Source organism: Melanotaenia boesemani, chromosome 23, assembly GCF_017639745.1.
Source record: "Melanotaenia boesemani isolate fMelBoe1 chromosome 23, fMelBoe1.pri, whole genome shotgun sequence".
Lineage (NCBI taxonomy): Eukaryota > Metazoa > Chordata > Actinopteri > Atheriniformes > Melanotaeniidae > Melanotaenia > Melanotaenia boesemani.
Window position 1 is genome coordinate 14,156,554 of NC_055704.1, and position 14,502 is coordinate 14,171,055.

The following is a 14,502-nucleotide window of genomic DNA, read 5'->3' on the forward strand; positions in this document are numbered from 1 at the left end:
GGTAACCTGAAGACAAACAGAACAGCATTTAGTCTTTTTAGCTTGGAACCCCATTTTGATATCAGAAAACTCAAGCGACCCCAGACATTCAAAACACAACTTAACTTTTTTTTATACCACATTTAGACAATTTCATGTATAAAATTGCAGGTTAAAGTTGTTTTGAATTAAGTGTGGCAAATTATTTTATCTAGATTTGTTTTAGTACGTTTTAGTTTGCATCCATGTGTAGCTGCTGAAGTATTTTGTGTTCACTATAGTTCGCTTGCAGCTCCTAGATTAGCTCATACTTCTAATCTAGTCTGCTTTAATTAAACTTGCAATCCAACTGAAAACATAGTTACCAGACCAGTATAACTTGTCTAAGTTAGCAAAAATTCAACTTCACACATAATTCTATCAAGAAGAGGCTACTATCACTACAAGCTACGCAGCTAGTAAGTTAGCCAGCGGTTTGTGGTCGGTTTAATGTTCTTGTTGGAAAATGACAGCCGTTGGTTTAATGTTACATTAAGCAACCACCACCAAACGTTTTGATAACTTACCACGATGTCTTTGTGGTGAACTGCGATGTGTCGCTTCATGTTTGTGTTTTTCCTGCTACCTTGTGCCCACATTCCTTCCCTTCCTCCGATCAAGCATAAGTGTTTTTTTTTCCTTCTTCTTTTTTTCCCTTTTTTCCTTCAATCTAACGAGAATTGGTCCATATATCACGTCTTCTCTTTCTCTGTAGCTCCGTGCAAAGCATGGCCATCAATGTTTTATTTTTAACTTTTCATCGTGACTTCACCTCCTGACTGGCCCATGTGTGTAAACGTGCCTGCTGCATGTTTGAAGAGAGGCGTGTGTGAGTGGCCAAAGAACCGAGGAGGAGGCGGAGGAGACAGGATTTGACAAAGTCATATGATATAATAATATAATTTTCGTCTCGTCTTTGTTCGTTAACTAAAATTTCCATACATTTTATTCCAGTTTTTATTAGGGAACTACATTTTGTCTCGTTTTTATTAGTTCACGAAAATGCATTCTGATTTAGTCCCAGTTATTGTTCATTAATGGGTGTTTTATACAAGTCTAGTCTAGTTTTCATCCGATGAAAAATGTGAGTTGACGAAAATATTTTTGTTTAGTTTTCGTTAGCGTCGTTCAACCACTGACATACTGCATGGTCTAACAGTAGGGTATTAATAACTTTTATGCAACAAGGACTATATACATTAATAATCCAAATACAAGTCGAGGCTGTACATAAAATCACATTAATCCTCTCATTATACTTACCATCTGGTTCATGCCTGGTGCAGGTTGCAGGCACTTCCCCCGTTCCCTGGTCCTCCAAAGAGCTGCCGCAGCACGGTTGAAGCAGCTTACATCCACCAACATTTCTGTGCCTAAAGACATTTGTTTACGGTTATAAACGTTAGGCTGTGGAGAGTCGGGCCATCCGCTTCAGCAGGCTCTGGCAGTCCGTGACAAGTCGCGGCCACAACCGGTAGTTGCCCCTACCACGATTTGAGCTTTGTCTCAGCGCCCGGCAACGGTGACAAGAACTGTGCATTCTTACATGTGATTGGACTAATACTTCACAAGGGAAACGATTAGTTAGAAGAGGTGAGTGTCCCTCCCTTGGAGCCAAAAATCCCCCCATCGCAACTCACAGCGGTGCAGACGAAACTTCGAAAAGCGGATATAATATGCATGTTGCACTTATGAAAAATAAAAATTCAAATAAAAAATTATGCTTGCAGAGATTCAAAACTTATTTTCAGACTTGGAAAACTTTATTTCAGGTTTTAAATTTTCAAACACTGACTTTCAAGGTTTCAAAACGTTTTCTTTCAGTTTCAGATTATGGCAGTGTTCTCATCCCATACAAACCCAGCTACAGCTTCCCCTTGTTTCCTATAGAATGATGTTGGTGAATCTTCCTCAGTTTGACTGTTTCTCTGTTTGCGTCATCTTGTGTTTTCTGGTTAGATCTCCTGTTTGGAGCAACACTGGTGTGACTCTGACGTTCCACATTCCCAGTACAGATACTAAAGGCTTGGTCAAAGTGTGTCTTCTTCTCCCAGATGGTAGCTGCCACAGTAATGCTATGATCACCTACAAGTCTTCACCAGTCTGCACCAGCGTTACACCAAGCAGCTCATGGAGGAGGTATTTGCTTAACATGTTTACCAAAATAACTCATTTAGGTAAAACATGTCCAGAAATAATACATTAAAGAATGCATTTAATGAATGTAGCCCCAATTCATGTGTTAAATTTAGTAGAAAATGTCAACACTATTACATTATTTATTGACATTTATACATAGTTATATATAACTTGTATTTTTACCTGATTTTGGCAGTACTTACAGTGCCACATAGATGAAACGAAATGGGATAAAATAAAGAAAGATATTTTTGGGTCACACTTAAGTTCAGGTCATCCAGAATGGATGTTAGCACCATGTGTAAACAGAGGCACAGTTAAATCTAAGAAGCAGAGCTTTTCTATGCAGTTTTAGTATTAAAACACATTAAGTTCAATGTTCTTCTATGGTCATCAAGAAACTATAAAGTTAGCAACTTCTTCCTGCTGAGATCTGGGATGACTCATGAGAATTATTATGCTAGTACATGAGGGAACTAGGACGTCTACTTAGAGTCTATTTAGCTTTTTTGCACTGCTTGTTGCATGGTTGTGTTTGTTGGGTTCATCAAACACTTTGGTGCAGAGCGGAGCATCTTGTGATCCTCTGAACATGATTTAGGTATGTAGGTAAAGATTCAAATCTACAAGTGAAAGTAATGATATATTTAGATATCAGGTACAGAAAAGCCTTTCTTTGTGTTTTAATTTCATCTCCTGTGATTGGCTGCTGCTCCGTGTCCTGCAGTGGGAAGAGGAAGATGACACTCAGTGGGGCCCACCTGGAGTTTGTGGAGGGGGTCATACACAGCCACAACCCTCAGAAAGTTGTTATTCCCAGAAACAGCAGCTATCAGGTGGTTCTGCAGACACAACATCCCATCTGATTTTTATCCAAGATTTATTATCCCCTTACATTAAACTGTATTTTACTACATTGCTGTAGTCTCACAACACTCCACTAAATTAAAACTTTTATGAATAATTTAACTATGTTACGTATGTAAAAGTATGGGTTGTTTCAACCAAAGTCTTTATTACAAAAGAACATAAAAACATGAAATGATAAAAGTGAGACAATTTACTAATTCATAAAAAATATTTCCTCATCTTCAGCAGCATCAAGTCCTAAAGATGTTGGGACGAATGATGAAATGATGGAAAAAGTCTAAAAGGAAACAGCTGAAGGAAAATGTGACTTAATTGTTAGCAGATCAGCAACATATTTGGACATAAAAAGAGCACCTAAGAGAGGCAGAGTCTCTTTTTTTCTTTTTTTTTTTTAACCCTCTCCTGTCCAACATCCTAACATACAGAACAGTGGTCTGTGTGCCATATTTTGCTTTACAGATTTGCTCTATCAAGGGAGACGTGTTTATACATGGCTGCCCTTGATATTTTTATTATTTTTATTGTAATCCTATTTTCTTTAGTCTTTATATGTCAGTGCCAAACCTGCAGAGATACGTATGAGAGGCAGAGTCTCTGATAAAATAAAAAGAAGACGATTGTCAATCTGAAACAACAAAAAAAAAAAAACAAAACAAAAAAACAAAAAACAAATACAAATTAAATTTTAGAAGAATTTTCTTCAACGAATTGTAAATACTAAATTTCCATGATCTTCAGTACATAATACTATAAAAGATTCTGAGATTACGGAGACATCTCTGTGCAAAGGGGACACGGCTGACGATCAGTATCAGAACACATTAAAGCTGATAGAAACTGGCAACTCCTCATCTAGAAAGACTCCTTCACTGTTGAATGGTATATAAAATTTGTAGAGCAGCATATGCTCCCACCCAGACTACATCTTTCAGGCAAAGACTTTTATATGGCACCAAGACAAGGAGACTGTATCTTTTACAACAACATGGCTTCATATTAGAAGAGTCTGGGTGCTGGACTGGCTTACCAACAGCTCAGACCTTCACCAGCCGGAAACGTTTGGTGCATCATGTAACCGAATTTACAACAAAGAAAATGTTAAACAGTAAACAGGTGGGTCGTCTTTCTCAGCGTTTTTTAGATTCGTTGCTGCCATCAAATTCAAGAGGAAGCAGTTTTTCATGAAATACTAAAATGTCTCAGTTTCAGTTTAATGTGTTCAATTTTCTGTTGTGAATAAAATATTCATTTACTAGATTTGCAAATCATTATATTCTGTTTATTTACATCTTGCACAGCATCTCTACTCTTTGTATGTCTGGTTTTGTTTTGTCACATTACATCTTATATCACCACATTCACATTCTACTATATTTTGGAGGTCTGTACTGTTATTTCTAGTATTTTGTATTACTTAGATCACTGGTTTCGAACCTATTTTCCTTAAAGACCCCCTTTAAGCAACTACCAAAAAGCCATGGATCCCCTTCCCCACCCTGTGCAGAAACCATGCTTGGTTTTTTGCTTTCTTTAGCTAGCTCCTTGCCATAAATGATGCGTTCTGGCTCAGTCCTTTCCTGTCCTTGTCTAAAAGAATAATGTAACGAACCAAATTAATAAAAAAAAAATCTTAAGCTGATGCACATCATTTCCTCTCTGTGTGGACGTGGCCTTTATTTTAATCACACTGGCTCTGAACAGTCAAATCTTCTGGACCCCCTGTGTTCTGTGGGGACCCCCTTGAAGGGTCAGGAACCCCAGGTTGGGAACCACTGACCTAGATCACCTTGTTATGATAGCCATATTTTATTCTGATATATAATAAAGCTGGTGTTTCATTTCTCTGCAGTATCTCATCTATGAAACACCTGCAGCTGTAAGCACTGTTTCCCACAGTACTTTGTCTGTGAAAGTAGCCAATCAAACACTGGCCTGCTCTAGTATTACTTACTATCCAGACCCAGTGTTTACCAACTTCACATCCGTGAGCATAGGGGATGAAGTCCGTGTCATTATACAGGTGATTTTATTTTTTATACCACATGCACAAGTGGCATCCTTTTATAAATCGTGTTAAAGATAATAATTTATTTGTATTGTTTTAACAGAAAGAGCCAGATAATCTGGAGATAACAGCAGCAGAGCTCTCAGTTTGGGGTGTTCATGAAGAAACACACCATCCCTGTGTCGGCATAGTCAAAGCCAATAACAACATTTTCACTTGCGATATCAAACAGGGAGGCAACACCACGTTTCAGCAGCTGCAGGTAAGTTTTTAAATCATATTTCATTAAGCTTTGCTGTTTTTTGAGCTGTCATGATTAAATTTGATGTTTCCACTGTAGTAATTGGTTTACCTTTACAATGTAGTACCAGATAAGTTCAGATTCCTCACAAGTGGATAATAAAATAGATGATGAGGATGCTCTCTATAATACAGTACAATATGGACTAAACAGAAAAAAATCAAATAAAGTGAAATTCCTCCGTGGGTATTTCTGCAGACTTTTTGTAACTGAATGTAGGCCTCACATGTAATAAATATTTAAACTGCAGGCTTTATGTTCATAACTTATAAATGTTTAACATTGTTGCATTTGACAGTATACTGTATACTGTACATTTCAAATACAGTGTGATTATATTTATTTCAGATAAAATTTGGAGATGAGACCATAACACTCAAGAGCTCTTCACTGCTGTTACTTTTGCTTAGGTTATTGGCGATACCTGTCATCCTTATTGGTAAGTGCATATTTTATTTTGCTTCATAGCTTTAAAAGCACATACAGGTTCAGTTTGACCAAACTTTAGAACCATTTTCTCTTTAAGGGTCTGACTGACTAAACCAGACACTTATAGGAGTGTCTAGTTTTGAAAGTTAGGTTTCACATTTGGATCTACATTAAGAAATAACCCCTATTTTTCTTGAGTGTCTTAACACTTCAGTCTTTAGTTCAGTTGTATTATAATTAGTAATTTAATGGAGAGGAAAAGTCATTAAAACCTAAAATGTATCTAAATCTTTTGGACTCTTCTAACAGCTACTGAAGCCTACAGTTCACTCCTGGAAAATCGTAAACAACCGATATTTCAGAACTATTCCAGTCAATGTAAAAGCTTTCCATCCCAGTTAACCCGTCGTTGTGTCTTTGGGCAAGACACTTGATTCCATAGTAGCATTGTTGGTAAATGAATGCTTATGCCTGTTGGGTGAAGGTTGAAGAGGCCAGTGTTGTGGACTGGCTGCCTCGTTTCTGTCAGTCTGCCTCAGGGCAGCTGTTGCTACACATGTAGCTTATCATCACCAGGTGTGCATGTGGAATGAATGAATAATTCACTCTAAGGCACTTCTGGTGCCTTGAAAAGTGCTATAGAAATCTAATCCATTAATGATTCACACCTGCTGCATAACATAGTGATAAAGCAATTATGTGTATTCAGTCAGAGGCTTCTTCAGCTTTGCTACAACAAAGGAACAAAGGTCTAGGAGGGCACTCCTGTCCCATTGTACACAATAACTTTTTAATGATTGACTAATGAGAAATGACTGTATCATTAATGATTCTATACCATCAGTCCGTCCATCCGTGTGTGTGTGTGTATGTGTGTGATGAATGAGTGTTAGGAAAAATTTTCCCAGCACGAAGCACCGCTAAGCTAAACCTTCAGACACACGAAAGAACCACAGAGTGTTATCTAATGTGTACAATTTTACTTTGCAAAGGAGAATGTGCACCAGTTTGATACACAAACTGAATTCTTTTACACATCACAAGGCATTATAAAGGGAGGTTAACTTCAGAATTACACAAGTCTCACGTTATAGCATTTTCCACTAAGATAAGACATGAAAAAATTGAAGGCATGAGTAGATTAGTGTTTGGTTTCGTTGTGGTACAATCACGCCCTTTCATCTCGTCTATAATCTTGCCTTTTGCTTTTTCAGACTCAAGCATAAAACCAGCACACATGCTGCTGAGTAGAATTCCTAAATCTTAATACTTATAATATGTGATTCGTTATTCTTTCTACCAATCATTATGTTTTAATAGTAAAACATATATTTTTTTATATGTTTTAATAGTAAAACATAATGATATAAATTAGTTTTCTTACAATGAGTAAATGGATAAAAGCCAATGACTCTTGAATAAAAACCTTTTTGGTATTGGCTTCAGTGCCATTTCTCTACACTTCAGGAAGATGCAGGAGAAAACTTCGAATGATGAAATCCCACCTACACCAGTTATGTTGTATCTTTTGAAACAAAGCACACAACGGAGGTATAAAAGGCCACAACCATGAGTGAATTGCAAGTTCAGACCTTAAGAAATCCCTCTTCTTGATTTATTAAAAATCTCCCCTCCCTGATGTTTGTATGGTGAAAAGGAAACTCATACCACTGCACTTTAACAATAAATACTCTTGCTTTTCAAAGTCAAAACAGAGTTTGCACCAGCTGCAAAGAAATAGTAAATCTGACCCTAATTGTGCAAAATTAAACATGTTAGTGATCTCACATTTGCTTTTCAGTGGTGGTGATTGTCTACCGAAGCAAGCAAAAAAAGCTCGACATCAGGAATGACATTAGACAAGGTCAGTAACACACTCTTACAATTAAGCAACACAAAGGTAGGTTAAAACTGAACACCAGTCCTTAGTACTTTTTTTTATTAGAGTGAATGGCACCGACTTGACAGCCAAAACGAAAGTGGGGATGATTATGGTTCCAATGCAGTACAACGGTACACAGAGAAATAAAGCAGAGTACTTTTCAGAGAAAGACGTAAAACTGTACTCTCAAGCTGCTACTTCTGTCCCCTCATTGAACAAGTTTCATTCATACTGCTGGATGACAGCTTTCCTTCAACTGATCTCCAGGCTTCTTCTAAGATCTCATCACCACGGTTACTGCAGCAAATATTTCTTGGCATATGTTAAGGGGTGACTAATTGTGTCCTATGAAACACTTTTTAGGCTTATCGTCTGGAGAAAGTTTCCACTGACACATAAATGGAGCTGCACTGTTTGCTGTACAGCATTTAAAATCAAACAAAAAGGTCTTCAGTCTGACTCGGCAGAGTGAAACCTTGTCTCTAACAATATCAATAAAGCCATTCATCTGGAATTCAAACAGTATGAGCTTAAACTCTGTTTAGTTTAGCTGTTAAAAGTTATTAGTCAGAAAGCTCTGCAAAAAAAAAAAAAAAAGTTATGTAAAGTTACAAGGTGTAATTTTACATGAGAGGAGCGTGAGGTATCTCTTAAAGTAAAGTATATAAGAAAGCTGTTGTAAATTTAAATATTCTCTACAGAAAATGTATTTTAATATTGCAGTAATATTATTCTTGCTGTTTATTTTGCATGCAGTCTGACAACTTTAAACCAGCATTAACCCACATCACCGCACACTAACTTCTTCCTCTTTCATTTGGTTTATTTTTTCATCTGTGTCTTCATACCTTTCATCTAACATTCATGATGGCTCATAAGAGTTTGCATTTTGCATATCTTACTTTTCATGTTCCTTTTATTTGCTTTGTTAAAGCTATGCACCTAGTTGCCAGTTCTTATAATTGTACATGTATTGTCAACATATAATGTCCCCTGTGCTCATTATTACTCTTGTTTTCTGCTCCATGATACTGAAGTCTTATCTGTATGTGATCTGAACCTGTTCAGTTACTTTGGTTTCTACTCACACGAAGAATTGGTTTTTGTGGTATGAAATTTATTTTTAACTGGTTTCCTTTCTCAGATGTTAAACTCCTCACCTACATTTTCTCACATTTTCTCAGTGCATACTTTCATACATAATAATTAGCATTGCTCAGTCGATCGCAGCATCATTGCACACATAATCATAAGTTTTCATCTAAAAACATTAAGAACTTTCTTTATCAGTGACTTCAGGTGTAAGGGCAACTGTAAATACTCAGACATTTTAGCTATGGAAACAGACGTTTGTTCAAAAGAACAAAGAAGAAGGTAAAACATAAAGGCTAAAAACAGACTTTTTTGTGCAACAAATGAGGCTTTTCCCGGTTGTTATATTATTGGTTTGCCTGTTCTGATTTCTTCTTTCAAAGCAATTTGTGAAAGTTCTCAGAAAAGTGCTACACACATAAACTTTTATTCTAATTTTTCCCACATTTGAAGGTCCCAGCTTATCTTGCAGTTGCTCCAGTAAGTTTGAGTATGAGTGTGAGTATTGAGTGTTGTAGCAACCAGTATGGTTTGATAACATTTCTCTCTCTCTGGAGATATGGATAAATTACCACGAGTGCAGAAATGCTTTTTTCCTACCACAAAATATTTATTCCCTACAGCAACAAACAGAATTGTAAAGCTTAAGTAACGAATCATTGAATTCCCCCTCCTTTAGCAATAGGAAGTAGTGTCTGAAATGTGTGGGTTTTGTGCAGCTTATCAGAACACCTCTTAGTAAATCTAGGCAGTGACTGATTGTACAGCAAAACAGGGTGTACTGTACACTTCTAGAACCATCATTGAGTATCCTGCATGGATAAATACCAGTGTGCTCATATGAACAATATGAAATTTTCGGACAACAGATATCACTTGTGTACGGACTGCATATATGGTTAAAGGCCACAAATACAGAATCCTGACTCCAGATATGACTGGTATACTGGCATTAGGAATCACCAGATTTGACTTGAGTAGAATCTTGAAATATCCTGTCAGGCTATCTCTAGTGTGGTGATACTCTCCGGATATGGGCCTTGGCTAGTATCCGATATCCGGAGCAAATCTGAACTACAGATTCTATCAGTATTAAAGTGGTCCCACGTCCAGAGTTGATATGCTCCGTACATAAAATCTGAAATTGTCATGGCCGGAGAGTAAGTAACCACAACAGATATCACAAACAGATATCAAACAGGATGAAGTTGGTATAGAAATTTACAGTATGCAGAAGATGGAGGGCTAATATCAAACCAAAATCAAACCAACGATTCTGTCATTATGTACTACACACTTTATATTGACTTTAACTGATACATGTTATAAGTTATAAAATATTCATCATTGCTAAGTTTGTTTATTGTGTAAATCGTGCTGTTTGCTACAAGTAGGAACCAAAATAAATGTCCAAAAAAGACTTTAAATAAACCTGTTTAAAGTTTCTAACACAATTTTTTTCAGGATGTTTCTTGATAACCAGCTGAATATCATATATGTCATTTGTGCAGGACACCGCCGGCCAGCACTTGTTCCTCATGGTGAGCGCTCTCACGCAGCATATCGCCAAAGGGTCGGTGGACAGTGTGACGGAGAAAGCTCTGTACACGCTCAGCGAGGACTGGCTGCTGTAGCAGGCTCAAGACTTTAGCTCCCTGGTACACACAAAACACACACTTGAGCCCAAACTATTTCTTAGCTAATAAGCTGCAATCTATCTTCAAATGGCTTAAACCTAACGGTCTGGATGAACCATGGTTAGATATAGAGCGAGCATTGTGTGAGGATCTGGTTATCTCTGAACTGTCATTCATCAGCTCAGCCATCAAAACACATTAGTGTCTGTCTTCTGTCTTCCAACTTCAAAATGGGAGGCTGACTTATCCAGTAACTTTAATCAAAATGGTCACACATCTGTTAAAACACCTTTAAAATGACTAAGAATTCAAATATGCAATACAATATTCAATACAATTTGGTGACTAGTGGTTACAGGTTCTTAGTGGTTTCCCATGGTGGGGAACTGGGCTGCTCTGCGGTTGGGGCGGCTCTGTGTCCGGCCCTGTCGAGGCTGTGAGGGTTTGCGGTTGGGGTTGCCTCATGGCAGTGGAGCGGGGCCACTGGTGGTGCCTGGGTTGGTGGGTGTTGGCCCTGGGCCGGGTGGCCGGGCTATTCTGGGGCGGGCTGGGTGGGGGATCTGGGCTCCAACATTAACCCACATCACTGCACACTAAATTCTTCCTCTTTAAATTGGTCTATTTTTTCCATCTTTGTCTTCATATCTTTTATCTATCATTCATGATGGCTTTCTTTTCCCTTATCAAAGCTATGCACCTAGTTGCCAGTTCTTATAATTGTACATGTATTTTCAACATATAATGTCCCCTGTGCTCATTATAACTCTTGTTTTCTGCTGCATGATACTTAACTGTGGCAATGTGATTACACTAATCCCGTTCATTTACTTTGCTATCTTCAAATGGTTTCTACCCACATGAAAAGTTTGTTTTTGTGGAAGGAAATTTTCTTAACTGGTTTCATTTATTAGATGTTAAACCCTCCACCCAAATTCAGTTGATGATAAAACAGACACATTTTCTCCTTGCATAGTTTCATGCATGATAATTAGCATTGCTCAGTTGATTGCAGCATCATTGCACACATAATCAGATTTTTTTATATCATCTTTTTGTGAAAAACTTGTTCCTTTCACCTTTTGCTAAAGAAAAATGTATAATTTCTTCATGTTGACTGTAGTTTATAAAACAGCTTCAGTGAATTGTCCTCCACAGGTTTTGTGGATCTGCAGACTGACCGAGCCGAACTGATGGAGAATGTTGGAACGATTCCTTCCCTGGACTACAAGCACTTGCTTCCAAAATCTTTTTTCCTGAGGTGAAGTGAAGCGCTGATGGAAAGAAAGACAAATTCATGCCGTAGATTCATTGCTGTAAATATCCTGATTGCTTTGCCCTGCAGCTGCTGATACAAAAAAATGACTGTGAACATTTTTAGGCTCTTCTGTTCCTACCTGCATCAAACATTTTGAAAATAATTTTTTGACCATGTGGGGATAGTGATATATTTTATTGGTGCCTTTTTGCTTTGTACAATTTATGTTAGTTCAGGTGACCATGCAAGATCCTCTTATTACTGGTTACTACACTCAGCGACCACTTCATTAGGTACACCTTCCTAGTGCCTTGTTGGACCCCCTTTTGTCTTCAGAGCAGCATAGATTCAACAAGGTGTTGTAAACATTTCTCTGAGATTTAGCTCCATAATGACATTACAGCAACACACAGTTACTGCAGATTTGTCGGCTGCATCCATGATGACAATCTCCAGTTCCACCACATCCGAAAGCTGCTCTACTGGATTGAGATCTGGTGACTGTGGAGAAAAGTACAGACAACAAATTGTCATGTTCAAGAAAGGAATTGGAGATGATTGGAGCTTTGAACATTGTTGGTGAGTCTGTGTGAATTGTTAGTTTCCTGTTCTTAGCTGACAGGAGTGGCGCCCGGTGTGGTCTTGTGCTGTTGTAGCCCATCTGCTTCGAGACTGGACATGTTGTGGATTCAGAAATATTCTGCTTGCTTTGGTTGTGACCAATAGTTATTTGAGTAACTGTTGGCTTTCCATCATCTCCAACCAGTCTACACATTCTCCTCTGTCCTCTGTAGGTCTACATGACTAAATGCAATGAGAATGTGATTGGTTGATCAGCTTTTTGTGTGCAAGCAGTTAAACAGATGTACCTAATAAAGTGGCCGATGTGTGTGTAATGTGTTTATTTTATGTTTTTTTTATTTTATCGGAACTGAGGAAATGTATGTGACAACATCAGAGTGAATCATATTGAATTCTAGTGTATTGTGCTGCACAGTACTGTATCCTAAATACAGAAACATCGAGTGTGTAATACATTATGACTGTCAGATCAACAGGATAAGAATTTTTTAATTTGCTTTCCAGAGTGAAACCTTGATGGCAATGTGTATTAAAGACATTGGTCAGGTAAAGTTTGACAAAAACTAGGGTGAGGTAGAGCGGTCGTCATCTAGCCTAAGGGCCTAAGCCTAAGGCAATTTTTCTAGACGGCTTAGCTGTGAAAACAACTTATTCTGCTTAGGAGATCGTAAGTAGTGAAGGTGAAACTGAGGCCTCATGAAACATTGACTCAGCTTTGACCCAAATGCATGAAAAAGGCTGGCTGTGTTGAATAATTTAACCAGGTCTGCTGGCTGTGAGCATCTGATGCATCAGAAGGACAGAGGTGACATGGCTTCCTCACTGCACGTCTGTCATCCCTGTCTAATTTTTGACTAAGTGTTCAATAAAGGATACGTTTTCTACCATGAGAGAATATTTTTTCTGTTCATATAAATGATAAAGAGGGGTTATTAGGTAACATTAGTTTAGGTAACAGAATTGTTTTGTAATTTAAAGGACTCTGCTGCTGTAGGTCACACAGGGTTCATCACTGTCTTGTTTTAAATCCCTGCTTAAGACCCAACTCTTTTCATTGGCGTTTCACCCAGTATGAGTTTGCTTTTATTGCTTGTATCGTTTTTACATTGTATTGATTTTATTGTTTTACTGATTTTATTGTCTTTTATTATTTAATGTTTTATTGTTTTTAGTTATTTTATGTTCAGCACTTTGTTCAGTAGTTGCTGTTGTAAAGTGGTTTTATAAATAAAGTTGGCTTGGCTTTGAAGTACACCAGTCTGTAATGACAGTAGTAGTCTACTTACAGCTAGCAGGCACGGGAGATTATGAGGGAAGGGGTGGTTGTGCAACGGGGATAGTTAGTGATTAGATAGGTAGTGATTCTATACAGTTGTATTATAATGTATTATGAGAAAAATACTTTGGCAAATCTGTGATGTGTCAGATTTTTATTTTTAAAAAAGTATTTTCTCAGTAATGTTAGGCTTCAGTCTGCACCTCTTCTGGCACACCTCTCCTCTGTTAAGGGAACATCTCTCACACACCAACACATTTAGTGTGTGTGTGCCCCCTTGAGGTGAGGCAGAGTACTGCCTGCCTCACCTGCTGACTTCTCTGCATTTTATTAAATGATCAGCAGGAATAATTCTCTCACATACATTAAAGACATTACACAGACTGTAGTCAAGATTCATGGTTTATAACAAATATTTCCATAAAGTTTGTATTGGCGATATGCTGAGGAAAAGAAATGGGCATGCGTCACCCAGTTTGTACCGGATCATGTCATTCAGGTTCACACTCGAGAATGGTCTGGAAAACAAGAATGTTATTGCCAACTTTGTTCAGGAGAAGGCTAAGGTTTTTCAGTATATGTATAACTTTTGCTTGGACTTTTTACAACATGATTGCTGAGAGTGAGGCAGAAAGAAAATGAATAAGCTGGTCAGGAGGGCTAGCTCTATGCCACTGTCTCAAAATCCAGAAGTTCCCAACTTGGGATCCCCCATAGAGCATAAGGGGGCCTCAAGGCTTTGACTTTTCAGAGTCAGTGTGATTAAAATTAAGGCCACATAAGGTGTATCCATTTGTGTTTTTTTGTTTTTTTTTTTAATTTGGATCTTTCATTCACAAGGAACTGGTGTTTGGGAGCCAGGTAACATGAACCTTTGAAACCAGGTCCCAAAGTGACTAAATGGGGATCACCAAGATCTATTATACAAGAATATTTTTAAAGATATATTCTTAGTCAAATATGAAAAAAATGGCTACACCATGTGCATCCAATCAATTTTACTGTACTATGGTTTA

At 37.8% G+C, this 14,502-nt stretch overlaps 2 protein-coding genes across 2 annotated transcripts in view; both read left to right on the forward strand.

Annotated features, from left to right (window-relative positions):
- The window catches only part of LOC121635110 (plexin-C1-like), a 29,196-nt gene extending 18,826 nt beyond the window's left edge, over nt 1-10,370 (forward strand). The window contains exons 13-17 of the mRNA XM_041978173.1: nt 1,978-2,157; nt 2,885-2,993; nt 4,877-5,047; nt 5,136-5,294; nt 10,248-10,370. Coding sequence (XP_041834107.1) covers nt 1,978-2,157; nt 2,885-2,993; nt 4,877-5,047; nt 5,136-5,294; nt 10,248-10,370 — 742 coding nt within the window. The remainder of the gene's footprint in view (nt 1-1,977; nt 2,158-2,884; nt 2,994-4,876; nt 5,048-5,135; nt 5,295-10,247) is intronic.
- LOC121634519 (plexin-C1-like) overlaps nt 1-11,596 on the forward strand; it is a 61,294-nt gene extending 49,698 nt beyond the window's left edge. Inside the window, exon 17 of the mRNA XM_041977195.1 lies at nt 11,529-11,596. The gene's annotated coding sequence lies outside the window, so the exon portion shown is untranslated. The remainder of the gene's footprint in view (nt 1-11,528) is intronic.
- The last annotated feature ends 2,906 nt before the right edge of the window (nt 11,597-14,502 follow it).